This window comes from Gopherus evgoodei, chromosome 1, assembly GCF_007399415.2.
Source record: "Gopherus evgoodei ecotype Sinaloan lineage chromosome 1, rGopEvg1_v1.p, whole genome shotgun sequence".
NCBI classification, from domain to species: Eukaryota; Metazoa; Chordata; order Testudines; family Testudinidae; genus Gopherus; species Gopherus evgoodei.
This window is the reverse complement of record NC_044322.1, coordinates 97282309-97309845: the sequence shown is the minus strand read 5'-3', so window position 1 is coordinate 97309845 and position 27537 is coordinate 97282309. Positions and strand designations below refer to the sequence as shown.

Below are 27537 nucleotides of genomic sequence, written 5' to 3'. Positions count from 1 at the left end.
TTTAGAAAAGACAGGAAAAAAGGCAAAGGTGGTGGAGTAGCCTTGTACATCAATGATGAAATTAACTGTAGCGAAATAAGAAGCGATGGAATGGAAAAGACAGAGTCTGTCTGGGCAAAAATCACACTGGGTAAAAAAGCAACTAGAGCTTCCCCTGAGATAGTGCTTGGAGTGTGCTACAGACCGCCAGGATCGGATTGGGATATGGATAGAGACCTCTTTAATGTCTTTAATGAAGTAAACACAAAGGGGAAATGTGTGATTATGGGGGACTTCAACTTCCCGGATATAGACTGGAGGACGAGTACTTGCAAGAATAATAGGGGTCAGATTTTTCTGGATGTGATAGCGGATGGATTTCTTCATCAAGTAGTTGAAGTACCTACGAGAGGAGATGCCATTTTAGATTTGGTGTTGGTGAGCAGTGAGGACCTCGTAGAAGAAATGGTGGTAGGGGACAACCTTGGTTCGAGTGATCATGAGCTGATTCAGTTCAAACTAGATGGAAGGATAAACAAATGTAGATCTGGGATTAGGGTTTTTGACTTCTCGAGGGCTAATTTTAAAGAGTTAAGGAAATTAGTTAGGGAAGTGGATTGGACTGAGGAATTAGTGGATTTAAATGCGGAGGAGGCCTGGAATTACTTTAAGTCGCAGCTGCGGAGACTGTCGGAAGCCTGCATCCCGAGAAAGGGGAAAAAAACCATGGGCAAGAGTTGTAGGCCAAACTGGATGAGCAAGCAACTCAGAGAGGGGATTAGACAAAAGCAGAAAGCTTACAGGGAGTGGAAGAACGGCAGAATCAGTAAGGAAAGCTACCTTGGTGAGGTCAGAACATGTAGGGATAAAGTGAGGAAGGCTAAAAGCCGCATTGAACTGGACCTTGCGAAGGGAATCAAAACCAATAGTAAAAGGTTCTACAGCCACATAAATAAGAAGAAAACAAAGAAAGAAGAAGTGGGGCCGCTATACACTGAGGATGGAATGGAGGTTAAGGATAACCTAGGCATGGCCCAACATCTAAACAAGTACTTTGCTTCAGTTTTTAATAAGACTAGTGAGGAACCTTGCGATGATGGAGGGATGATAAACGGGAATGTGGATATGGAAGTGGATATTACCGCAACTGAGGTAGAGGCCGAACTTGAACAGCTCGATGGGACGAAGTCGGAGGGCCCGGACAATCTCCATCCGAGGATATTAAAGGAACTGGCGCATGAAATTGCGAGCCCGTTAGCGAGAATTTTTAAGCAATCGATAAACTCGGGGGTTGTGCCGTATGACTGGAGGATTGCTAATGTAGTTCCTATTTTTAAGAAAGGGAATAAAAGTGATCCGGGTAATTATAGGCCTGTTAGCTTGACGTCTGTAGTATGCAAGGTCTTGGAAAAAATTTTAAGGGAGAAAGTAGTTAAGGACATAGAGGTCAATGGTAAATGGGACGAATTGCAACACGGATTTAGTAAAGGTAGATCGTGTCAAACCAATCTGATCTCCTTCTTTGAGAAGGTGACGGATTACTTAGATAAAGGAAATGCGGTAGATATAATTTACCTAGATTTCAGTAAGGCGTTCGACACGGTTCCGCACGGGGAACTGTTAGTTAAATTGGAAAAGATGGGAATGAATATGAAAGTTGTAAGGTGGATATGGAACTGGTTAAAGGGGAGACTCCAGAGGGTCGTATTGAAAGGTGAATTGTCAGGCTGGAAGGAGGTCACTAGTGGAGTCCCTCAAGGACTTTGGGACCGATCTTATTTAACCTTTTTATTACTGACCTTGGCACAAAGAGCGGGAATGTGCTAATAAAGTTTGCGGATGACACGAAGCTGGGGGGTATTGCTAACACGGAGAAGGACAGGGATACTATTCAGGAAGATCTGAACCACCTTGTAAACTGGAGTAATAGAAATAGGATGAAATACAATAGTGAAAAGTGCAAGGTTATGCATTTAGGAATTAATAATAAGAATTTTGGATATACGTTGGGGGCGCATCAGTTGGAAGCGACGGAGGAGGAGAAGGACCTTGGGGTACTGGTTGATAGCAGGATGACTATGAGTCGCCAATGTGATACGGCTGTTAAAAAAGCAAATGCGATTTTGGGATGCATCAGGCGGGGTATTTCCTGCAAGGATAAGGAGGTGTTAGTACCGTTATACAAGGCGTTGGTGAGACCACATCTGGAATACTGTGTGCAGTTCTGGTGTCCCATGTTCAAGAAGGATGAATTCAAACTGGAACAGGTTCAGAGACGGGCTACAAGGATGATCCGAGGAATGGAAAAACTGCCTTATGAAAGGAGACTCAAAGAGCTTGGCTTGTTTAGCCTGGCCAAAAGAAGGCTGCGGGGGGGATATGCTTGCTCTATATAAATATATCAGGGGGGTTAACGTTAGGGAGGGAGAGGAATTATTTAAGTTTAGTACTAATGTAGGCACGAGGACGAATGGGTATAAACTGGATATTAGGAAGTTTAGACTTGAAATTAGACGAAGGTTTCTAACCATTAGGGGAGTGAAGTTCTGGAACAGCCTTCCGAGGGAAGTAGTGGGGGCAAAAGACTTTCCTGGCTTTAAGACAAAGCTTGATAAGTATATGGAGGGGATGTTATGATAGGATCGTTAATTTGGGTAATTGGTCTTGGATTACCACCAGATAGTCTGCTCAATGGTCTGCGGGGAGATGTTGGATGGAATGGGAACTGAGTTACTGCAGAGAATTCCTTCTTGGGTGCTGGCTGGTGACTCTTGCCCACATGCTCAGGGTTTAGCTGATCGCCATATTTGGGGTCGGGAAGGAATTTTCCTCCAGGGCGGATTGGTAGGGGCCCTGGAGGTTTTTCGCCTTCCCCTGCAGCGTGGGGCACGGGTCGCTTGCTGGTGGTTTCTCTGCAGCTTGAGGTCTTCAAACCAATTTTGAGGATTTCAATAACTCGGTCCTGGGATAGGGGTTGTTATAAAATTGGATGGGTGGGGTTCTGTGGCCTGCCTTGTGCAGGAGGTCAGACTAGATGATCAGATTGGTCCCTTCTGACATATGAGTCTATGAGTCTATTTGGCTGGGGAAGGAGCATCGGAAACTGCACTTGATGGAGATATGCACCTGCCCAAGGCAGCAGAGATAGCACTGGTGGTCATCACTGAGTGAAAAGGAGCGGGGACAAGAAATAGTTTTTGAAGCTCAGAATCATGGGCATAAGCCAAATCCTGCACTGGGAGACAGTGAGGGCTTCCTGGGGTGAGGACTCTAAAATTAGCCAACCCTAACTATCAAAACCCTAATAATAAGGAAGAAAAATATAACTTTGAATATATGGACAAAGAGAAAGGAGAAGCTCCAGACAAGGAAGGATTCTGATACATGCCATGCAGCAGTCAGAAAGAACTAGAGAGGCAGCTGATCCGCACCACCCCTTATATTCTCAGTGTGGGGCACAAGGAGAGCTGGGGTGCAGGCACAGGCCAATGGATGCTGCCTACAAGCAACTCTCTGGTCTCAAGTGCATGTTGCACCTGCATACCCCATAGTGAAATAGGGGCCAGCACTCAAAGATGACTCAGTGTGCCATGGTAAGGGAAAACTGATAAGATACATTTAAAAGTCTCCCTAGAGTGCCTCTGTAGGGAGCAGAGACAAAAACAGGATGTATCCGTCAGGAGAACACACGCCAGCTCCTATTGCAAGGAATGGTGGCAATGCAAATCAAGACTATCACCTAGATTAGTCTAAGGAAATGTGGGCAATGGGGGCTTGTGACATTAGCTGGAGAGCAGAAGGCTGGGAAACTCAGAGGAGTGATTAGGAGCAAATAATCCTGATATTGGGGATACGGAAAGGGGCATTTCTTCCTCAAGAAGACACTGAAAATACTGAGAAGACTTCCCCATGAGAGGGCAACAAACTTTAACACCAACCATTTGGATAAGATTGGATGAGGGGTTCTGTCTGCACAGCAGTGTGAGGCAGACACACTACTCAAAGTCTGAGAGAAAAGATTTTACTCTCTGGCCATGTAGCATTTTCTCTCTTCTCTGTCAGAAGAGGTCATATCACTGGGCTTTGCAAAGTACTCAGATGCGGTATGTTATGCCATGTCATTTTATTTATTTTGATCTTATTATTCTCCAACTTAATAAATCATGTTTTTACTATTGTGTGAGCGTTTCACACAGACCAGCCCTGTGTAAAGTCTTTCAACCTCTAAGAGGAGGTGGTCAATGAAAACAGGGTGTCTAGACCCGAAAACTGCACTCATACTCTCAGTCAAAAGGACATCGACAGAAGTGCAGTGTGTTGCAAAAGGCTACAGTGGGCAGCAAAACCAGATAGAGGCCAAACAACCAATGTGAGGCGGAGGGAATTTGGGAGAAACATCTCAGCCCTCAGTTAATAAATTCATGTCTAGAGTTATGGGTGAACAGTTTTCAGAAGGGGTAAGGACCAATCTAAAAGCCATAAAATTTGCCCCAGAGAGCAGATTAATCACATTGTCCTCTCACGAAAACAACAACAATATATTTTTATTACGAACACACAAATGAAAGTTGACCCTGAGCAGTTTTTAATTAGGCAGCGCTTGGGACACCCTCAATAGCCTCAGGAACTACACACACACACACAAACACACACACACACACACACACACGCTTCTGTTAAAATTGTTCCCATTTCTAATTATTTTCATAGTTATTACAGAGCCAAGCTAGCTCCTTGGAGGCACTATTGTCCTCCGGCCCTATTATTCAAGTAATTATATATTCACAAAAGTTTCTCTGAGATGAAATTGCTCATTCTCCTCCCGTTCAAAAGGTGACTCCCCCCACTCTTTTTTATGGAAGGTGTGAAGAAAATCTATTTGGTCATTTGTTAGTTACTCAAGGATGGGAAAATGGTGTTTTTCACTTGTTAAAAAACTAGTTCTGACATTCTTTGGCATTCTGATAACTCAGAGTGTTTTGTTTCAGAAGCTACAACTTGGCATGTACACAATTCCTCAGTGAAGAATGTGTGCTTGCCAAGTTTGGAGGGAAAAAAAGACTGAGAAATAACCAAGTCACAAGAGTCTGGGCATTCTGCATTTTACCCAATAGCATATGGTTCTGCGCAATTTGGTTTTGACTAGTGCTAGATTGTGATCCTAGCCCGGCATAAGGGGAGTTGTATAGCGGTGTCATTGCAGGATTTCTGTATCCAGAGAATCCCAGTTCCTTCTGCAGTTTTTCTTTCTCATAGGAGATCAGGTAGTTACTACAGAACCATCCAAGGTGCAGCTTACTGGGGGACAGGGGCAAAACCAAGACTTCACCAATATGGCCAACACTATGCATTCAAAAACTGTGAGTCAGGCCCCTAAAATCATGAAGCAGGACAAAGAAGGAAATTTAAAACAAAAATAATTGGGGGGGGGTCTTTTTATTTGACTTCTGGTTTTGCAGCATTTAGGGTTCATGTTTTTAAGCTTTTCGCTGCAACTGAGGGACAGAAATTTTTTCTTAAATGAAAGTTGAGATTCGCAAGTAATCTGATGCCAACAGCTGTAGATTTGAGGAAGACATCAAATATCAGACTTGTGATAAAATTGCAAGAGTTAGCAACAGTGCTTCTGTTGCAAGGGAGAGATGCAGCTCTGCAGTCTGTTCACACCCCAGTGTGTGAAGCAGTGATCCATGCAAAGTCATCTTTACTTGTGTATGCAACCATGTAAGGACAAGAGACAGTCTTGCCTTCTACAAACATATCATGCTATAGCTTGCCAGGCATACAAACACACAAGTATTTGTGATCTGGAACTCTACACATTGCAGTAGGTAGACCAGTGTTTGGACATATGATCTCCTCTGCATATGAAAATATTCAAACACACACTCAGGCATTCATTTTTATCTTGTATTACACACTATTTGAAAAAGCAATGAATCATATTCAAATAAATGTAAATGTAGTGCATACACTCACTTTTTAAAAAGCAATTAAATGCAAATTCTGTTATGCATGATGAAAAATTCTACACTGTGGATAAGGTTTCCCCCCTCAGAATTCAAGAAATTAAAAGTTATGGTTCAAAAGCAACTTCAACTCATTCACATTGCACATAGATATTACAGCTTATAATAGTCCTCATAATTATATAAATAGCTACCATATAGACGTGTTCATAAGCTGAATTTTTTTTAGTAAAAAAGGGAAGCACCAGAGAAGGGGGCTGGCTTATGAACAGGAATAGAGAGGGAGAGGTGGGACACAGCCCCTCCCCCCAACAGAGGGAGCAAGGAGAGGCAGCACAGCCAGCAGAGCCAGAAAGGAAGAGGCGGGGCCAGAGTCTCTCCACTTCTGGCCACACTGCTCTCCCCCCAGCCTCCAAAGCAGCTGCAGCTCCAGGGCTGGCAGGCTGCAGCCGTGTCGCTCGGCCCCGCCCAACAGAGCAGGCTGTGGCCATGCCGCCTGGCCCACTGGAGCACTCTGTGGCAGTGCCACCCGACCCAGCCCACTGGAACATGCTGCGGCCGCACTGCCCGGTCTGGCCTGCCAGAGCACACTGTGGCCATGCCACCCGGCCCAGTCCCCTGGAACATGCTGCAGCTGTGCTGCCCGGTCTGTTCCACTGGAGCAGGCTGCAGCTGCACTGCCCAGTCTGCCGGAGCAGCTCCAGCCAGGCTAGAGACATCCTCCCCTGGCCTCCCCAGATAAGGTTGGAAGGGATGGGATGGGGAGAGTGTGGGGGTCCCGGGCCAGGGGTGGGGTCATGTGTGGGGGGTGGCCACAGGGGTTACTTCCCTGACTCCCAGCTTCTCCCCTCCAAAAAATTTCTCCATCAGTTGCTGTTCCGGCCCGTCAGGGTAAGCAGCTAGCACAACGGGACACTTTGTTTACTTAGGTTTACCTCTGTGCCTGTGGACACTTGAGGTAATCAAACCATCTTGGCCCACCAGCGGCTTATCCTGATGTCTCGGGAGCCAAAGTTTGCTGACCCCTGAATTATAGGGTTGGCTTATGAACAGGTTATAAATTTTTTTTCCATTTTTACTTATTCATCTTGGAGAGTCGGCTTATAAATGAACTGACATATGATCGAGTATATATGGTATATATACAAAAAAGGCCAAATTACATATGTTGTCAGGACTATAAAACTTTTATGTTTGGAACTTTACAAACAGAAAAGTAAAAAATCTGAATATTTCTTTAGCATAACTGTATAGCTATATAACCCACTGTGACATTATTGCACAACTATGTTCATACATTGTTTTTAACTACTGTCAATAAGAGAGTTACCAAAATGTTCCCTGAGGATATATGAAAGATTGTGAAATTACTTGTTAAAATTAATGTTTCAAGTAAATCCAAAGTAAGGCCTGTGATTTATTGCTTTTTAAAATTATATTACTGTCCACTTTTCTATTTTGTTCTCAGTAACCATTAGCCCAGAACTATGTAATTATTAATATCTATTCTCTTGCATAAAAAATTGCACAAAACAATGGAAGCAGATTACTCCAGTGCTGGGGTAAGCAACCTATGGCACATGTGCTGAAGGCGGCATGCGAGCTGATTTTCAGTGGCACTCACACTGCACAGGTCCTGGCCACTGGTCCGGGGAGATCTGCATTTTAATTTAATCTTAAATGAAGCTTCTTAAACATTTTAAAAACCTTATTGACTTTACATACAACAGTAGTTTAGTTATATATTATAGACTTATAGAAAGAGACCTTCTAAAAACATTAAAATGTATTACTGGCACGTGAAACCTTAAATTAGAGTGAATAAATGAAGACTCGGCATACCACTTCTGAAAGGTTGCCAACGTCTGCTCTAGTGACACACAAACCTTCGCCCCCCCACAATTAAAAACTATTGCCTCTTCAGGCAGGAAGTTAAAATAATTGCCCCTAATGTATATTCTTTAGGTAGTCTAGTGTTTTGGGGTAGAATTCACCATATGCGCAAAACAAAGTCTACACAAGAATGCAATGCCTACAGCATCCAACTAACTGGAACACAATTCAGTATGCCACAGTAATGCATTAAGATTTAAAGTAAAATGGAATTTTAAAAATGAAAACTGATGTGTATCTATTAACACTCTCGTAATCTCTTCCTCCCACTCTATGATATAGTGATAAATGCTTGCTGCAGTCAAGTAATGTATCATCAGAGACAAAGGTGTCATACCCAGCACACCTGTCCTGTATTACAGAACTCCCTGAATAGGATTTTTATCACTGACTAAAAGAAGAAAAAAAACCAACAGCCAAGTGTAATAAACAAAAAACAGTAACTTGTTTTTACTGCCCTTTGGACAGAAAAGATGCCTTTTATTGAACTGTGTCATAATATTGGTGACTTTTTCCTATCTACCGGGCAGGATTTTACCATTACCACAGTCCAAACCAATCAGGAATTAAAATGGTATTTAGTCTCCATACCAACAGTTACTATGGTTACACCACCACTCCTACCTTCAATATGGATAAGTGAGGAACAAGGTTTGAGATGAGTTTTTAAACTCAGTTCCACATCATCACCATTGAGCAAAACTCACTGAAACCTTCAATAAAACTACATTTTAAAATGTAGTTTTCTGAATGTGCGGTAGGTGGGAGGAAGGGACTGTAATATACATAAAATGTGAACATGAAAATAAGTAAGAAATGTATCTCATTCACATACCATGATCTTTTTATGATCCGGAAACTCAAGGCCAAAATAATCACCTTCAACAAGGTTCAGATGGTTGCAAACGGCTTCAAACAAAACTTTCCCCGGAGCTCTTTGCTGGAAATAGAAACAACAAAAAGTTACACACTGTTCATTAACAAGAGTAGCTTTATTAGCAAAATGATAATGCTGAGCAATACAGAACAAGCTATATTTTCAAAGTAATTTACAAAACATTAGCTAACTAATGTCCTGATCATCCCTCTGATAAAAGTGGCAATTATTCTACCAGTTTTAAATAGATTAAGAATATCCTTATATCCTTGAATATTCGTATCTCTTTGACTAGTACTTGAGATTTTTATAATTCAAATAAAAATAAACTGTGATTTTCCTAATTTTTATAAGAAAAAAATTAAAATAGAGGTGGGGAAAAGATGCATATTCATGCTTTGTTTCCATACCATCTCTTACACACTAAATTTCTGATCCATAAGGGCACTAACCTCTCCTCAGGACATAAGAAATAAGCCAGCTAAAATTTGCTTGAAGGGTAGATGAGGTTAGTTGGTGATTTATTTACAAAAAACGTAGATGTTTGATTGTATCCCTCTTTCCCTCCCCCTTCAAAAGTAAATTAGGTCTGGCCTACACTAGAAAATTAGCTTGGTTTAACTACCTCAGTCAGGGGCATGAAAAACCCACACCACTGGGAAGCATAATTAAGTCAGCTAAGTCCCTGTGTGGTGGCAGGTTTCAGAGGGGTAGCCATGTTAGTCTGTAAGAGCAAAAACGAGGAGTCCTTGTGGCACCTTAGAGATTAACAAATTTATTTGGGCATAAGCTTTCGTGGGCTAAAACCCACTTCATCAGATGCATGGAGTGAAAAATACAGTAGGCAGGTATAAATACACAGCACATGAAAAGATAGGGGTTGCCTTACCAGGTGGGTGGCCAGTGCTAAGGAGGCCAATTCAAACAGGGTGGATGTAGCCTATTCCCAACAGTGAGTTGAAGAGAAGGCGTGAATATCAACAGTGGGAAAATTACTTTTTGTAGTGTCCAATAGGAGAGCACTTCAATCTCCCTGGACACTCAACAACAGACTTAAAAGTGGCCATTCTTCAACAAAAAAACTTCAAAAACAGACTTCAACGAGAAATTACAGAACTGAAATTAATTTGCAAACTTGACACCACCATATTAGGCCTGAATAAAGACTGGGATTGGCTGGATCACTCACACCTTCTTGTCAACTACATCCACTCTGTTTGAATTGACTGCGTTAGCACTGACCCTCCACTTGGTAAGGCAACTTCCATCTTTTCATGTGCTGTGTATTTATACCTGCCTACTGTATTTTTCACTCCATGTATCTGATGAAGTGGGTTTTAGCCCACAAAAACTTATGCCCAGATAAATTTGCTAGTTTCTAAGGTGCCACAAGGACTCTTCGTTGTTTTGCTAAGTCCCTTTGTAGACAGCGATTGGCAAAAGAAAATCTTCCATTGATCTAGCTACCGCTTCTCAGGGAGCTGGATTACCTACACCAATGGGAGAATCCCTCCCATCCACGTAGGTAGCATGTACATGGAAGCACAAAAGTGGTGCAGCTGTGTCACTGTAGTATTTTAAAATCTTCAAGAATGCCTTTATATGGATTTGTACCAAGACTATTAAGGGCTTGTCTTCAGAGAGACACTCAGGAAAGTTAATCCAAATAAACTAAAGGTGACAATGTAACGTGTATTAGTTAAACTGCTGTGTGGACACTCTCATTCAGAATTAAAATGCCTTTAATTAAACCAAGGGAAGGCCATTTGAGGTCTGAATGACATTGTCCACATAAGGGTTTAATACAATTTAACTAATCCACTTTAATTTTACACCTTTAGTTAATTTGGATTAATTTTCTTGAGTGTCCTCGTATAGACAAGCCCTAACTAACTATGAGCCCCCAATCCTCATTGAGGTTTCTGTATATTTTACTGTCATATAACATTAAATAATTTAAAGAAACTCTGGCGAATAATTCATTTTACAGTTTAACTACTTCTCTTTTAGAAATAAACACATTTTTATTAATTACCTAAATAAACTGATGAAAAATGTTTACCACAGAAAATTTACTATCAACACACCAGTTAACCTATACCCAGAGCAAAGGTTATGATCCACCTTTGTAGTTGTGAATGCATCAAATGTTACCAAAAAGTGAGTTACAAAAAACAAATAATAAAATAGATCTCCAGGAGGAGTGAATTCTATCCTAGAGAAATTAAAATAATTTCCTTAATGTACAAAAGGCTTAAGCCATCACCAAAGCAAAAGCTCTGTCACCTGCAGACACAGGATGCACGTAGAATTCTTAAAAAGTGGCTGGTTTTAGAACACAGATTGAAGAGAAGTGCCAATTCAAATTCATCTCTGGCCTTGGCTACACTGGCACTTTATGGCGCTGCAACTTTCGCACTCAGGGGTTTGAAAAAACACCCCCCTGTGCGCTGCAAGATACAGCGCTGTAAAGACTCAGTGTAATCAGTGCCGCAGAGTTGGGAGCACGGCTCCCAGCGCTGCAAGCTACACCCGTAAGGAATGTGGTTTATGTGCAGCGCTGGGAGAGCTCTCTCCCAGCTCTCTCCCAGTTCTCCCAGCGCTGGGAGAGCTCTCTCCCAGCGCTGGCGCTTTGACCACACTCACATTTCAAAGCGCTGCCACGGTAGCACTTTGAAATTTCAAGTGTAGCCATACCCTCTGTGTAAACCCATTCAGCAGGTTTCTGTTTAAATAGAGACTCAGATTGCTTCTAACTGGTTTCTAGCTGGTTTACAGCTCCAGAAAGCTAAAATCACCTTACATTGTTTCATTAAACCACTTTTTATTGTCATTAACAAACAACTGTCATACAAACATGACTCAAGATAATACACCAGGAAGAATAAGTGTAAAAAGTGTTACTGAAGTTTGACACATTTGGTATCACACTGCCAACATGACATAACATATCAAGTAATAATCCTACAAAAACTAATCCCACACATAACCAAAATAATGTGGTGTCGAGAGGGAAGGAAGGAGGCATAGGTGTGAAAAGAGGAAGTTTGTTCTAGCCAATGAGTATTTAGTCAGATGTGAGTCACAACACATATCTATACTTTGGAGTATATTCAGATATAATATTCTATTCACATACTCACACATTCTAAAACAGAAACACTCTCAACAACCAGTACTCAAACAACTTTAAATTTTATTTATGCTACAAAACATTCACAATAACTATAAAAATCTAAACACTTTTCAGTACCACCACCATTCTCCCCCCTCCCCCGAGTAGTATAAAGACATAGCCAGAACGCAACCTTCTCTTAATGAACAAAATTCCAGGGACCTCTAATTAGATAAATATCATTGGAGACAATGGAATAGTAGGAATGTAACTGAAATACAACTCTTACACCAAATTATGTCTGTTGTGTTAAAACAAGAATTGCATATGCATATGGAGGCTTTATTCAAATTGTGGCCTTGGGTCTTTCCCCCAGATTAATCTAAGGTTTGCCCAGCTTGCATAAGGCTGCTTATTCAGAATGGATGACTGCCCACTGAGATGTCAAAGGACATTGCTTTCACCTAACTAACCAGAGAACGGGAATGAAGACTTCTCAGACCTATTACATAATGCATATTTACAAGTATTTTTATAATACCCAGTGAATGTGTGTCTGACTATCAGCTCAGTCAAACTGAACAAATCCATGGTATGCACACATCTTGAATAATTCTGGTCACCTCATCTCAAAAAAAAAAAAAAGATATCACAATTGGCAAAGAATGATTACAGATATGGAACAGCTTACATATGAGGAGAGATTAAAAAGACTGGGACTGTTTAGGTTACAAATAGACAGCTACGGGCAGGGGATACGATAGTGGTCTAAATAATCATTAATGGCGTGCAGAAAGCGAATAGGGAAGTGTTGAATACCCCTACACAGGAAGTAGGGATCACCCAATGAAATTAACAGGCTGCAGGTTTAAAACAAGCATCAGACAGTACTACTTCACACAATGCACAGTCAACATGTGGAACTCATTGCCAGCGGATGTTGTGAAGGAATAACTGGGCTGAAAAAAGAATTAGATGAATGTGCTATTCTCCATGAATTTAAATCGCTATTAGCCAAGATAGTCAGGGATGCAATCCTATGCTCCGGGTGTCCCTAAACCTCCAAGTTCTAAACTTATGTTCTAAACTTTAGTAGTTTTTCCAGGCATCTGTGGGAAGGTCAGGATTTATGACAGCCACAAAGAAACAAGGCACAGTTCCCCTGCACTGCTCACACAGAATGAGACAGGCGCAGCAAAGCAGGCATGTCTGACCTCAGGCAACGATAAAAAGCAGTTGTGCGTTTTCATGTAATTTATTTCTAATATGTCCTCATATGCATTTAGACAGCTTTAAAGCCAAATAACTGCATTTGTCATTCTGCATTTTCTATATTGTGTGACTTATGCAACATGCAGTGTTTCTTTTTCAAGTATCTGTAAATAAAAACATTGTTCTAAAGCGCTTCTCAATTTTGATCTGTCTAAGTCAAGAGGAAGCCTGGCATCTATTCTGTTGGAGATATTGTATGTATAAAATTACAATCTGTCAAGATTCAGCGTCTATGGTATTCCTGGTCTTCCTAGAATAGCAAAGGGGGAGCAAAGGTGAAAAATTCAAAAACATAGAAACTTAGCAAGTGGCTAGTTCTAGAGATGTTAGTTTAGGACAGGCTAAGGCTGGTGACTGCATGATATTCTTATGACAGAGTTGAAATGCAGTAAACTAAAAAAATTCAGCAGCTTGCTTGACATGGAATCCAAAGAACAGTAAAATTAAGCTCACAATAAATATGATCTGACAGAGAAATATGTAATATTCTGAAGAACATTCAAAAATTAACACACTGCACCTATGATACTATTTGCATTAAAATCATTTAGTCACACTGGCAGGGCTGGCTCCTGGGTTTTTGCTGCCCCAAGCAGCAAAAAGAAAGAAAAAAAAAAGCTGTGATCGCGATCTGCAGCTCTACCACCGCCGCGCCAGTCTTCGGCGGCAATTCGGCAGCTGGTCCTTCGCTCCGAGAGTGAGTGAGGGACCTGCCGCCGAAGACCCGGATATGCCGCCTCTCACTGTTGGCTGCCCCAAGCAGCTGCTTGCTGGGCTGGTGCCTGGAGCCGGCCCTGCACACTGGCATTATATACATGGCTTATGCTACCTTGCATGTTGTCTTCCAAACAGAAATTGGCAGGCATCTTCTGTTTGGCAGTGTGGTCCAGTGGAGAGGGCATTGGAATGGAGGTCAGGAGACCTAGGTTCTATTTCTTGTTCAGACACTGACTTACTCTTGGACCTCTCTGTGTCTCTTTCCCTTCCTGCCTATTTAGACTGTAAGCTCTTCAAAGCAGGGAATATCTCACTCCATTTTTGTACAGTGACTAGCACAATGAGGCCCTGATCTCAGTCGGAGCATCTAGTTGCTACTATAATACAAACAGACATCATCATATATTTGAAGATGTAAGAAAACCAGAAAAAGCTAATTTTATTGCAACACATTGAAAAATTGTTGGTATATAGTATTATACAACTTTTAAAGATCATCCGAGTATAAATAAAAAAACTAATGAAATGTAGCTGTTTTCTGACGTTATTATAGCATAATTAAATATTATAGTAGTGTCGAAAGGCATCAGGTAGACTCAAAGCCCCGTGTTTCAGGAGCTGTACAAAGTGGTCCATGTTCAAACGGGCCTCCAATCTAACTTAAGACAAGATTCACATTGGTGCAGCCAAGAGAGAAAGAAAAAAAAGGGAAAGTTGGAGAGAGGATGAAGAGGACAATGACAGGAACATGTGGTCAAATAGACCAGCTCTGTGCACAAATTGACTTCTCGTCTTACATGTATTTGTTTTAAATGATGAGATATAAATATATGAATAAATAAAATAGACATCCTCTAGCCCCACTGGTATATAAGTAGGCATTATCACTGGGAAATTTTCCAGTGGCATCACAGGAGAAGCATGCCATGGGATAGGGGTGGGGTGATTTCAGAGAAGACAGTATACTGGCCTTACAGACTAGTTTTTCCAGGAGAGCATTTCATGTAATGAGGAAGAAAACACAAAGATGCTTGGGGAATGAGTGGACAAGTGATCAATCAAGGTTGGCATCATTGGCAGAGCAGAAGAGTGACAAGAGAAATGAAAGCAGGGAGGGGCAGAGTTGTGAAGAACCTGGAAGGTAGGACAAGAAGCTTGGATTTTATGGAATGGAGAAGGGGGAGCCAGTGGAGTAACTCATACTAAGGGTGATATGATCATAATGGTGGACAAGGAATTATTAGTAGCTGCATTGTGAATGGACTTGACAAGGATAATGTGCTTGTCAGGGAGGCCCCAGAGTAGTCAGGACAGGTTATAATGGCAGCCTGGACAAGAGTTTTAGCTGTGTGGATGGAATGAAAACCTGATATTAGAAATGCTTTGGAGAAGTGAGTAGCAAAATTCAGATGCTGACTGGGTACGTGGCACAAGGGGGAAGGAGGAAGCCAGAATGATACAGTATCTAGGTTCAAGGCATGAATGACTGGGATGACAGTGGTACTGTCAACATTCACGAAGAAAGGGGCAAGAGAGGAGGGGGAAAAGGAGTTTAGTCTAATCAGGTTAAGTTTAAGCCGATGGTGAGACGAATCTGAGGAGATGTCAAAGACAGACTAGGGTATGGAACTGGATGGAGGGAGGCAAGTCAGGAGAGAAGTAGATTTGTGAGTGTTGGCATAGAGATGGCAGCTGAAGCTTTGTGAAAGGATAAGAAGACACAATCAGAGAAGTAGGAGGAGACCCAGGAGAGGACAGAGTGGTGAAAGTCAAGATATCAAGGAGAATGTGCCATAAGCAATTGAGATCAAGAAAAAAGAAGCAGCAGTAGATGGTTGAGATCTGCCATAAAGATGTTCATTTGAGGCTTGCTAAGACCACTTGCAATGGAGACGAGTGGTCAGAAGCCAGACAGAGATGGAGGTGGCAACAGATGTAGAAGAAGGTGCACTTGATGATCGTGGAGGCAGAGGCAAGAAATGAGCTGAGCATAGGCAAATGGGGTCATGGGTCATTTATTTCTTGGGGGAGAGATTAGATGAGGGGACACCATAGCATGCTTCTATTGTAAGCAGGAGTGAAAAGAGTGAGAAGCTAAGGAGAAAGGTGAATAAGGGAGTGGAAGGCAGGGGAAATCGTGAGGTGGGCAGGAATGGAGTCACTGCAAAAAGAGGATAGAAACTTCAATGTAGATGACATGGAGAAGGAGGGGAACATGATGAGGAAAGAGAAAAGGGGCAAGTCATGCTGGATTTTGTTGACCTTTTTGAAAAAGTCATCAAGATCCTGCGTGGAAATAGAGGAGGGCACAGGAGCTGGGAGGGAATCCATGTTGTCACCTTAACAGCTGAGACTGTGGGCATGGAGTCAACATGACTGGAGAAGAAGAGCTGTTTGACTGGCAAGATGGCAGAACTGAAGGAAGAAAAAACAATTTTGTATTGGAGGAAGTTCATGTGTGCTGGGACTTTCTACTGAGGTGTTCAGAAATGCAGGAATATTGGATAAAGGGGGCGAACCTGAGATGTGTTTTGGTGGGACAGACTTTGATGTGGAAAAAGGGGTTTGAAGGAGTGGAGAGTAGTAGAAAATGTGGAGTAGGGGGAGTCAGTGATAGCATTGACAGAAGAGGAAGGAGGGGATTGAAAACAGAAGAGAAGCCATAGCCACTAATGGACAGGAGGTTACGGTAGGGCAAGGTGTCAAGGTGGTGGCCGGAGAGAGGGAACTCTGTGGTGGAAAGATGAGAGAGAAAATATTTAACGGTGACAACATCAAGGGGACATTGTGCTGGGTGGGAGAACTGATACACCACTACAGATGAAATGGGGAGTGAAAACAAGCTCACTAATTTCAAGCTCTACATCCTTAGCGCTTAATGCATTTGAATTGGCCTCTCTTACCTCTGTGAAATTACGCTGTAAAAGATGATCTACATTTTTAGGGAATGTCAGCCCACTGAACTATGATTAATATGCATAATCGCACTTGGCTGCAAGCTATGAAGGTACTGAATCAGAGTCACTTGCATTACATTGCACATTCAGCATTCTTTGCTGGTTATTTCCATTTTACACAATTCACCTTTATATTTTATTTATTTATTTATTTTTACTTAGGGTAAGGGTATTTATACTTTCTTCAATGGGGAAATGCTTTAATTCCCTAACAGGTCTTTAACCTTAAAGAATTCCCAATGAATAAACAGATGATGCAAGCAGGATCAACGAAAGCTTCCTAAAAGTGCGGAGGTGGGGGTGGGGGGGCGCACTGATGTCCAAACCATGGCCCCGCTCCCCCGTGCCGCAGGGACCCGGCAGCCGCTTCCTCAGAGCCATGGTAAGCACTGCCAGGACCCTGAATCCTCACCTCCTCCCCCAGCCAGCCTAGAGTCCCCTCCTGCACCCCAAACCCCTCATCCCCGGCCCCACCCCAGAGCCCCCCCCAGCTGGAGTCCACTCCCCCTGCACCCCAACTCCCCTGTCCCAGCCCTGAGCCCACTCTTTCACCCCAAACCCCTCACCCCCGAGCCTGCACCCCCAGCCCAAAGTCTATGCCCCCTCCTACACCCCAAACCCCTGCTCCAGCCCGGTGAAAATGAGTGAGGGTAGAAGAGAGCGAGTGACACAGGGAGGGGATGGAGTAAGGAGGGTGAGGCCTCACGGAAGGGGTAGGGCATGGGCATTCGGTTTTGTGTGATTAGAAAGTTGGCAACCCTAGTGCTGCCCCTTCTCCCCACCCTTGCACCATCCCTTCCCCCGCAGGAAGCCCCGCTCTTGCGTTACTTCTTCCTCCCAAGATCCCGCCCCCACTCGCTCCTCTCTGCCCCCTCCCCTCTTTCGCTCACTATTACGGCGGTAAAAAGTGAAAGGGCATAGCCATAGGCCCCCACCCTCCTGTTCCAGTGGACCTGGGTACAGAAAAAAGCCACGAGATTATTTGGTGGATGGTGACCATGCCTTAGAGAGAGACTGAAGGAGATCCATCTGTTTAGCTTATCAAAAAGAAGATTGATGAGACTTGATCATGCGGAAAAAATACTGACTTCTAAGAGAAAGGCATGACAAGAACCAATCGCTGGAAGTTGAAGCTAGACAAATTAATGTTAGAAATTGGGCATGAAGTTCCAACAGACAGGGTGATTAACCCCGGGAACAAACTACCAAGGGCTGCGATGTGCCCTCCTGGAAGATATGCTTTAATCAAACACAAATTATTGCGTTCCATAAAGGGGAAACTGGGTGCAACACAAGAGATCAAACCAGATGATCTAATGATAACTTCTGGGGTTAAACTGTACGAATCTATCATCTCTCCCTTTGTCTGAGCAGTAATTGTCCAGAAAATTCCTGTGGCAGGATCTCTAATGGAAGTTGTGGAGAAAAGTGTTTAGTAATATTTACAAAACCAGGGTTTTCTGAGGCTTTGCGGTTTTTTTTGGAAGGGGGATTGGTTAAAGTAATTTTAATTATTTATTTCCATGGCGCATAGCCACTTCACTACCCCAGCTACCAGTAACTATCTCCATACAGTCAACCATTTGCTACTTAAGGAATTTTTATCCACCAAACTAAACTAATCTCAGATCAAACAGATTTTTGCACTGCAAATTCTTCTAAGGTTACTGAATTTCTTGATCTTCAGTTAAACATTCCTAAGAAATGTTTGGAAGACTGAAATTCAGTCACTCTCTTGAGCACAAGTAAGGAGCTACTTTCTAACTGAGGCCATGTCTACATCTAAAATTTTGCAGCGCTGGTTGTTACAGCTGTATTAGTACAGCTGTATAGGGCCAGCGCTGCAGAGTGGCCACACTTACAGCAACCAGCGCTGCAAGTGGTGTTAGATGTGGCCACACTGCAACGCTGTTGGGCGGCTTCAAGGGGGGTTCCGGGAACGCGAGAGCAAACCGGGAAAGGAGACCAGCTTCGCCGCAGTTTGCTCTCGCGTTCCCGAAGCCACCCTGCAAACCGCAGGGAAGGAGACCTGCTTGCTCGGGGTTCCGGGAACGCGAGAGCAAACCGGGAAAGGAGACCAGCTTCGCCGCGGTTTGCTCTCGCGTTCCCGGAGCCACCCTGCAAACCGCAGGGAAGGAGACCTGCTTGCTCGGGGTTCCGGGAACGCGAGAGCAAACCGGGAAAGGAGACCAGCTTCGCCGCGGTTTGCTCTCGCGTTCCCGGAGCCACCCTGCAAACCGCAGGGAAGGAGACCTGCTTGCTCGGGGTTCCGGGAACGAGAGAGCAAACCGGGAAAGGAGACCAGCTTCGCCGCGGTTTGCTCTCGCGTTCCCGGAGCCACCCTGCAAACCGCAGGGAAGGAGACCTGCTTGCTCGGGGTTCGGGGAACGAGAGAGCAAACCGGGAAAGGAGACCAGCTTGATTACCAGAGGCTTCCTCCTTCCACGGAGGTCAAGAAAAGCGCTGGTAAGTGTCTACATTGGATTACCAGCGCTGGATCACCAGCGCTGGATCCTCTACACCCGAGACAAAACGGGAGTACGGCCAGCGCTGCAAACAGGGAGTTGCAGCGCTGGTGATGCCCTGCAGATGTGTACACCTTCAAAGTTGCAGCGCTGTAACTCCCTCACCAGCGCTGCAACTTTCTGATGTAGACAAGCCCTGAACTGAAAGCATAGTGGGTGTTAACTTTCCCCTTAAGTTGCACCCACATGATGTGCGCTCATGCAGCCTGCAGAGCATTTTTGAGTGCAATAGCAAGATTGGTAAACAGACAGCAATCTAATAATCTTGCAGTTTTCCAAGTGAAACCCATCACACACCCACCGTAACAGAGAAAGAGAGGCAGACGACATAATACTTAGTCCTGCCATTAGTGAACGGGACTGGATTAGAGGACCTTTTGAGGTCCCTTACAGCAGACATGACAAACGCATGGAAAAAAAAACAGAAACTGGGCTTGTTTTTGGCTTAAGTGGCTCGTGAGCTGCTTGTTGGATAGTTTTTGGCTTGGAGCTTGTTGCTTTTTATTTTTTAAATCAGTTCCCGGCAAGCAGGGGTAATGGGGGGAGGGGGTATTAAGCAGGGGGAAAGAGTCAGGGGTGCACAGCGGGCCCATCACAGTCCCAGACTGCATGCTGGGGGGACGCTAGTCACATAGAGTGTTGGGGTTCTTAGGGATTGGCTTGTTTTGGCCTTGTTTTGAAATGGGATTAGCTTGATTTTTGGCTTATGGTGAAAGTTGGGGTGCTTATTTACCATGCGAAAGATGGCAACTGTGCCCTTCTAGTACTACGATTCTATGACTTTGCATGATTTGCCCACAGGGAATGGGCTTGATTTAATCTCTGGATAACACATGGTACCAAGCTGTGGTGGATACTTTGTAGTCAAGTGTAAAAAAAAAAAAAAAAAAAAAAAAAAAAAGTCCCAGCTCTGAAGATTATCTAAATAGAGAATTTATAAACAAAGGAAATAAGACTGGATGCAGCAATAAACAAGTAATTAATGGAGAGCACCCATTCTGTTAACTCCATGTTTTGTATTTAAAACTGTTAATGCTCAGAGAAGATAGATGATCAGAAGGTCTTATAAAAGAACTCAGGTTTCAGGAGGAGCTTGAGGGAGAAAAGGGTTGGGAGACATGGCAACAGTGTCAGGAAATCGAGGGTGTTCTATGCCAGAAAGCCACTGGGAGACAGACAGTAGGAGAACAGATGGTTTCATTGATTTGACTCAAACTATTATCTTTCCCTTGCATACATTTTATGGAGGTTTGGTATATGCTACTAGCACTACAGGTAAACGTCACTCCTCTGGAGAGGATCAGCACAAGGCCTGTGCATCACTTATGTCCCATTTAAGTTCTCAGGATGAAATCCTGGACTCCTCACTCGGTCAGCTTAAGTGGTACGTAGGCTTTGTGCTGATCCTCTGCACAGGGACAAGCTTCACCACAGTGAGCAATATCATTTCAAAAACGTTTTTCTCCATGGTCTGGCACTAAAAATTATAGTAATAATAATACAGCACCCTTTGAAGCATGAACTCTCCCCCAGTTATCAAGGTGGTAAAATATCTACATATTTATTGCACTGGAAAAGAAACAAGTATTTGTGATAAGCAAACAGTGCAACAAATAACCTCAAGAATGAGATTAAACAATAGGGATTTTATGTAAATACTTAAGCATAACTCTACACTTCAAATGAAAGCTTAAACTACGTTTAGAAGAGAAAAATGCTAGCAACCTATGAAGACAAATGTCATATGCCTATCTGTTCTCTTTCCTAGAATTAAATTAAATAGCTATTTCGTATTTTCCAATTGATTGCTTGAAGAGTAGAATTTTCAAGAGCACTCAGTGTTAGCATAACTCTGCTCCACTGAAGTCAAGGGGAATTTTCACATTTACTTCAACAGGGGCTGACCTGCACTGAAGCTAAGGGTATGTCCACACTGCAATTAAAAACTTGCAGTTGACACAGGCCAGCTGACTTGGGTTTGTGGGGCTCAGGCTAGGGGCTGCTTAACTGTGGTGTAGACATTTGAACTCAGGCTGCAGCCCAAGGTCTGGGATCCTCTCACCTTGACTCCAGCCCAAGCCCAAACACCTACCCCACAATTAAACAGCCCCTTAGCCCAAGCCCATGTCAGCTGGCACAGGCCAGCGGCAGGATTTTTAACTGCAGTATAGACATACCCTGAGTGCTTTTTGAAAACCCCACCCTTAATGTACAGGTCTTGATAGTTCTGTAGAGAAGAAACTGTGTAAAAAATAGCTTTTTTTTTTTCATCTGGATCTGTTACTTTTTTAGTTTTAAGTTAAGACTGGAAAATGGGAGAGCATATTTTTTCAGCAGAAGAGGAAAGGCAGCCACAATACATCAAGTCACAGTGATGGTCACCTGAATGTGTTATAGCCCAGCTGAGAGATGGAGGATTGGGATGGTTTGAATGGTAGGAATGAATTATATTTTGCACCTATGAAGTGCAGTCCCTGCCCTCTGAGGCTCCTAAGTCATATCCGTCAATGGAACAGAAACATATTCAGGCGACCATGCCCACATATGCAGATACTCGTGTGTCTATATCCTACTCATACCATGTGGGTGTACCCCAGTGCTCTCATGGACTCCCAGAGACTTCAGTGAAGCTCTGTACAATTGCAGTACTCCACCTGCATGGTATTAAAAGCTGGACTGATGCCTACTGGAATAATAAACATTTTAAGAAGCTTTATAAATATATATCTGTATCTCCACACTCCTCTCACTATGGGTGCCCACTGTGACTATTCAGTAGATTTTAGCAGACAGATTTCCCACCTCACCACGTATACACATGAGCACAGTATTTTAAACAGTGCCACTGATGTTTCTAATGCATTTGTATTTTTATCTACTCCTCAAAGTGGGTGGTGTTCATACTCTCTAAAGCAGTTATTCCATTTTAGAATCTCTTTGCACACCTTTCTGATCTTTTAGCCATATATATTTTACCATCATATTGTGTGAAAAAAAATGTGCTTTAGGCTTTGAGGTGTACTTTACATCCTTCTCCTCAAATATTCAGCAGCAGGAAGGTCAAACTTTTAATCATCAGTCATAAGAACAGAAAAACAGCCACACTGGGTCAGACCAAAGTCCATCTAGCCCCGTATTCTGTCTTGCCACAGTGGCCAATGCCATACATGATTTAGACAACAAAAAGTCTTAAAGGAAGACTTATCTCAGCTACCACGATTTTTAACTAAACAAGGGATTACAATTATATGTGCAAAACAAATTAGAGGGGCATCGATAACCATCCTCTTCACTTTATTTTTGGTGTCTGCTTCCATGGAAACCTATAGTTTTCTTTTTTTGAATCTAAAAATTTCATTCCTGTAGCCATGTTCACTATTCATGGATTTCTGCTTAGAACAAACCAGCTTGTTTCAAAATGAATATTTTCCTAAAAAGGAAGAGCAAAAGCAGGATTGATTCCACCCAGATTTCAATCTCTCGTACTACCCTCATCTTCAACTTTACCAGAAAGAGTCAATCGTAATATTCAGGTTAAAAACCTTAATGAGAGAAGATCATTTGCTGCTAAATAATCCCCCTGAACAGTTTGATTGTGTGTGGGGAAGCTGGGCAGAGCGAGGGAAGAGATGATATAATGAAGCTAATGTAAAGTTACTTGTTTAGGATATGTTTGATTAAACATGATTTTTTCCTTAAAGCAGAGACAGACCTAATAAAAATTATCTATATTAAATCCTCAAATATCTCTAGATCTATAGAGATAAGTAAAATAAAGCTACTGGAATTCTGGGTTCTGCTTAAAATCTCTTTACTGCAGGTCATCAAATAACAGTTCTTTTATTTGAATAAGCAAATACAGCTCACATAGTCTTACATGTTACACTGCCTGGGAGGAAGAGGAATAGATAATAAGAGAGACTGAACACCTTCAGGTCTGTAAAAAGCAACAAAGAATCCTGTAGCACATTATGGACCAACAGATGTATTGGAGCATAAGCTTTCGTGGGTGGATACCCACTTCGTCAGACGCACGTGAAAGGGGGAAATAAAGGCCATACATGCGTCTGACGAAGTGGGTATTCACCCACGAAAGCTTATTCTCCAATACATCTGTTAGTCTATAAGATGCCAGAGGACTCTTTGTTGCTTTTTACAGATCCAGACTAACACAGTTATCCCTCTGATACCTTCAGGTCTGAATCCTTCAAATCAGACAGCCTCAAATGGGCATAATGAATAATTTGCAGATACAATGATCTGACACTAAGATTTCTTTATAATGCTTACATGTCTGAAGAGAGGATTAGTATGGCCTTTCATTTACTGCAATTTCTATTTATATAGCACGACTTCAGTAAATTATTACTGCAGAGCCAGGAAGGGCACCCAAAGCATTGTGGGTTTTAGTCTACAAAACTAGTGGACTGAAAACGTATTCAAAATGGTAGAGCCAACAGAAAAGGAAGATATTTAGAACCTGCCAATTTCCTAAGCAAGTAGCTTGAAAAATAATGTCCTTTAAAAAAAAAAAGTTTGCTTTATGGGATCAGTTCAATTCCCATTGATGCCAAAGGAAAGCCCATCACTGGCTTCAATAAGAGATGGATTGGGACCTCTCTTCAGAATATTAAAAATAGAATCATTTTCATGTAAACGTTATTCAAAATATTGGTTTCAATTAATAAAGATGTATCCATCCAATGCTTTGGGACGATGCATGCTCATAAAAAATACTTCCATTAAAAATTAGTCAAATATTCATCTAAATATTGCTACTATCATAAAAAGTAACATTACATTTTTCAAAGCCTCCACAATTCTACTCCTGCACCCACTGCACAAAATACTAATAATTAGAAAATATTTTTACTTGGGGTCTACAGGTTCCAAGATCAGAGTGCTTTTGTTTCAGGAGTTGAGCTTATAATATAGTAAAAAGCAGTTCCTGCTCATTTCATTTTATAATCTAACTAGATAAAACAGACAAAGGATGGCAGAAAGGCTGCATTACCTTCATTTTACAGATGGGGAGGTCAAATATATCAAGATTAAGGTAGACAATTGGATTGCAGAACTCATTGCCAAAAGATATAATTGAGGCAAAGAACGTAAATGAATTTTAAAAAAAGATTATGCATGTACATAGATAATATTTAGAGTTCTAAGAGCAGAAATTTAAAACTACACAGCAAATTTGGTAAGAACGTAAAGAAAACGTTACTCACTCTATGCAGTAAGAGTAGTTCTTCAAGTTGTGTCTCCATATGGGCACTCCACTTCAGGTGCACATGTGCCTCTCAAGCCCTTGATTGCTGATTTCTAGCTTGCACTGCTCATTAAACCTAAACATGCACCCTATGCCTCCTTTTGGCAGACACCGAGGCTATATATGAGTACACAGGCAAAGTACCCTCTGTTCCTTCTCTACTCAATCATCCCATAGGGAACAACCAAAGCAGAGGGGAAGGAGGGCAGGTAGTAGCCAGCAGCCATAGTGACACATCTTGAAGAACTACAGTTACTGCACAGGGTGAGTAACATTTCCTTCTTCTTCGAGTAGCATCCTTGTGGGTGCTCCACTTCCAGTGGCTTCTGAGCAGTGTCCCTAGAAAAAGGGTGGAGCTTCGGAACAGGATCCAGAAATGAAGATAGTACTACAGAGCCAAGTGCTGCACTGGATCTGATAGCACTGAGCAGGACATAATGTTTTGAAAACGTATGGACTGAAGTCCAAGAAGCAGCTCTGCATATCTCAGTAGCTGTCACCTGTTATGGTGGCCAGGTGTACCTTGACTGAACTGATGGATAACCCGGATGTCTTCAGATCCAGCAAGTAATCTAGGATAAGAGACAGGGGAACCAAGTTAGGCCGGAGGTAGTGATGACCACACCAGGGGGCAAATTCCTTCCATTTCTGCAGGTAAGTAGGGCATGATGACGTTTTTCTACTGTTCAGTAACACCTGCTGCACCTCTGCAGAACAGGAAACTCTAATCCTGAGAACCATACAGGAACCAAGCTTTGAGGAGTAGCACTGCCAGGTTGGGGTGAAGTGCACAACCCGCATCCTGAGACAGGAGATGGGGAACGGTCAGGAGCTTGATCGGTAGCTGGACACTGAGTTGAAGCAAGTAAGGGTACCAAGCTTGTCTTGGCCAGGTAGGTACTCTAAGGATAACTCTGCCCTTGTCCTACCTGATCTTGTTCATCAGCCTTAAAATAAGGAGTGTCAGGGGAAAGGCATAGAACAGACTCCTCTTCCATGGTAGAAGACAAGCATCCCCCAGGGAGTGATGACCAAGAATCCCCCTTGAACAGAAGAAAGGACGCTTTCTGTTCTTGGAGATGGCAAAAAGATTGATCTTTGGCTATCCTCATCTCTGGAATAAGTCTTGGAGGACCTGAGTGTAAAGCTCCCATTCACAGTTGTCGGAGAAGCATCTGATGGGGGTATTGGCAGTGGTGTTCCGGATGCCTCAAAGGTAGGCTGCTGAAACTGGAGGTGGATGGTTATGCACCAGTTACAGAGCTTTATAGCTTTGGTGCACAAGGAAGGGGAACTTGCTTCTCTCTGCTTGTTGATGTAAAACATGAAGGACATATTGTCTGTCAGTGATGGGGTTGGGTGGTAGAACGGGACATCCACACAAATGTGGAGTTGCTACTTCCAACAGTTTAGGGAGTTTTTTTATATGCAAAGGGACCGCCATCTGGCTGTCCAAGGCATCCCATGTCAGAGAATAGGTAGCCCTGGAGTCCTTGAGCATGTGCAGGGAGTCATTCATGGTTTCAGAGAACGGATTATGACCAAAGGAGAGGATGTCTACGGTACTTGGGATCTCTCTCAGAAACCCCAAAAGCTGGAGCCAGGAGACACAGCACAGAAAAGACGGTTACTCACCTTTGTAACTGTTGTTCTTCGAGATGTGTTGCTCATATCCATTCCAATTAGGTGTGTGCGCGCTACGTGCACGTCCGTCGGAAGATTTTTACCCTAGCAACACTCGGTGGGTGGGCTGGGAGCCCCCTGGCGTGGCGCTGCTATGGCACCGAATATATACCCCTGCCGACTCGTCCACTCCTCAGTTTCTTCTTGCCGGCTACTCCGACAGTGGGGAAAGAGGGCGGGTTTTGGAATGGATATGAGCAACACATCTCGAAGAACAACAATTACAAAGGTGAGTAACTGTCTTTTCTTCTTCGAGTGCTTGCTCATATCCATTCCAATTAGGTGAATCCCAAGCCTTACCTAGGCGGTGGGGTCGGAGTGAGATACTGCAACGTGTAGAACCGCAGAGCCGAAGGCTGCGTCCTCTCTGGATTGTTGCACCAGGGCATAATGGGAAGTGAAGGTATGTACTGAAGCCCACGTAGCTGCTCGACATATCTCCTGGATGGGTACTCGAGCTAGGAAGGCGGCCGATGAGGCCTGAGCCCTGGTAGAATGAGCGGTAATATGTCCCGGAGAGACATGAGCTAGATCATAGCAAGTACGGATGCACGCCATTACCCATGATGAAATTCTCTGAGAAGAGACGGGTAAGCCTTTCATCCGATCTGCCACTGCCATAAAAAGTTGGGACATTTTGCGGAAGGGCCTCGTTCGGTCAATGTAGAAGGCGAGTGCCCTACGGACGTCGAGGGAATGCAACTGCTATTCTCCACGAGATGTATGCGGTTTGAGAAAGAAGATCGGGAGGAATATGTCCTGTTTGAGATGGAAGGCCGAGACTACTTTAGGGAGGAACGCCGGATGTGGACGTAACTGCACCTTGTCTTTGTGGAACACCGTGTATGGTGGGTCCACCATCAGAGCCCGAAGCTCAGAGACTCTCCTAGCCGATGCGATGGCCACAAGGAAGGCTGTTTTCCAAGACAAATACAGGAGCGAGCAGGTCGCCAATGGCTCGAATGGAGGAGTCATAAGTCTCGTCAGGACCAAGTTGAGGTCCCAGGGAGGGGCGGGGCGTTGTACTAAGGGGTGTAGACGCTCTAAACCTTTGAGGAACCTCGAGACCATACGGTGGGAGAAGACGGAGTAAGTACCTTCTTCGGGGTGGAAAGTAGAAATAGCCGCCAAGTGCACTCGCAATGATGAGATAGCGAGGCCTTGCTGTTTAAGATACCAGAGATAGTCCAATATAGTGGGAATGGGAACCTCCGTGGGTGTTACATTTAGTGTTTGACACCAGCAAGAAAATCGCTTCCACTTGGCCAAGTACGCAGACTG

At 43.2% G+C, this 27537-nt stretch overlaps 1 protein-coding gene across 2 annotated transcripts in view; it reads right to left on the bottom strand.

Annotated features, from left to right (window-relative positions):
- Positions 1-27537, bottom strand: part of FARP1 (FERM, ARH/RhoGEF and pleckstrin domain protein 1) — a 396739-nt gene that overhangs the window by 128823 nt on the left and 240379 nt on the right. For both annotated transcript variants that reach the window (XM_030567707.1, XM_030567716.1), the window contains exon 3: positions 8677-8781. In XM_030567707.1, coding sequence (XP_030423567.1) covers positions 8677-8781 — 105 coding nt within the window. The remainder of the gene's footprint in view (positions 1-8676; positions 8782-27537) is intronic.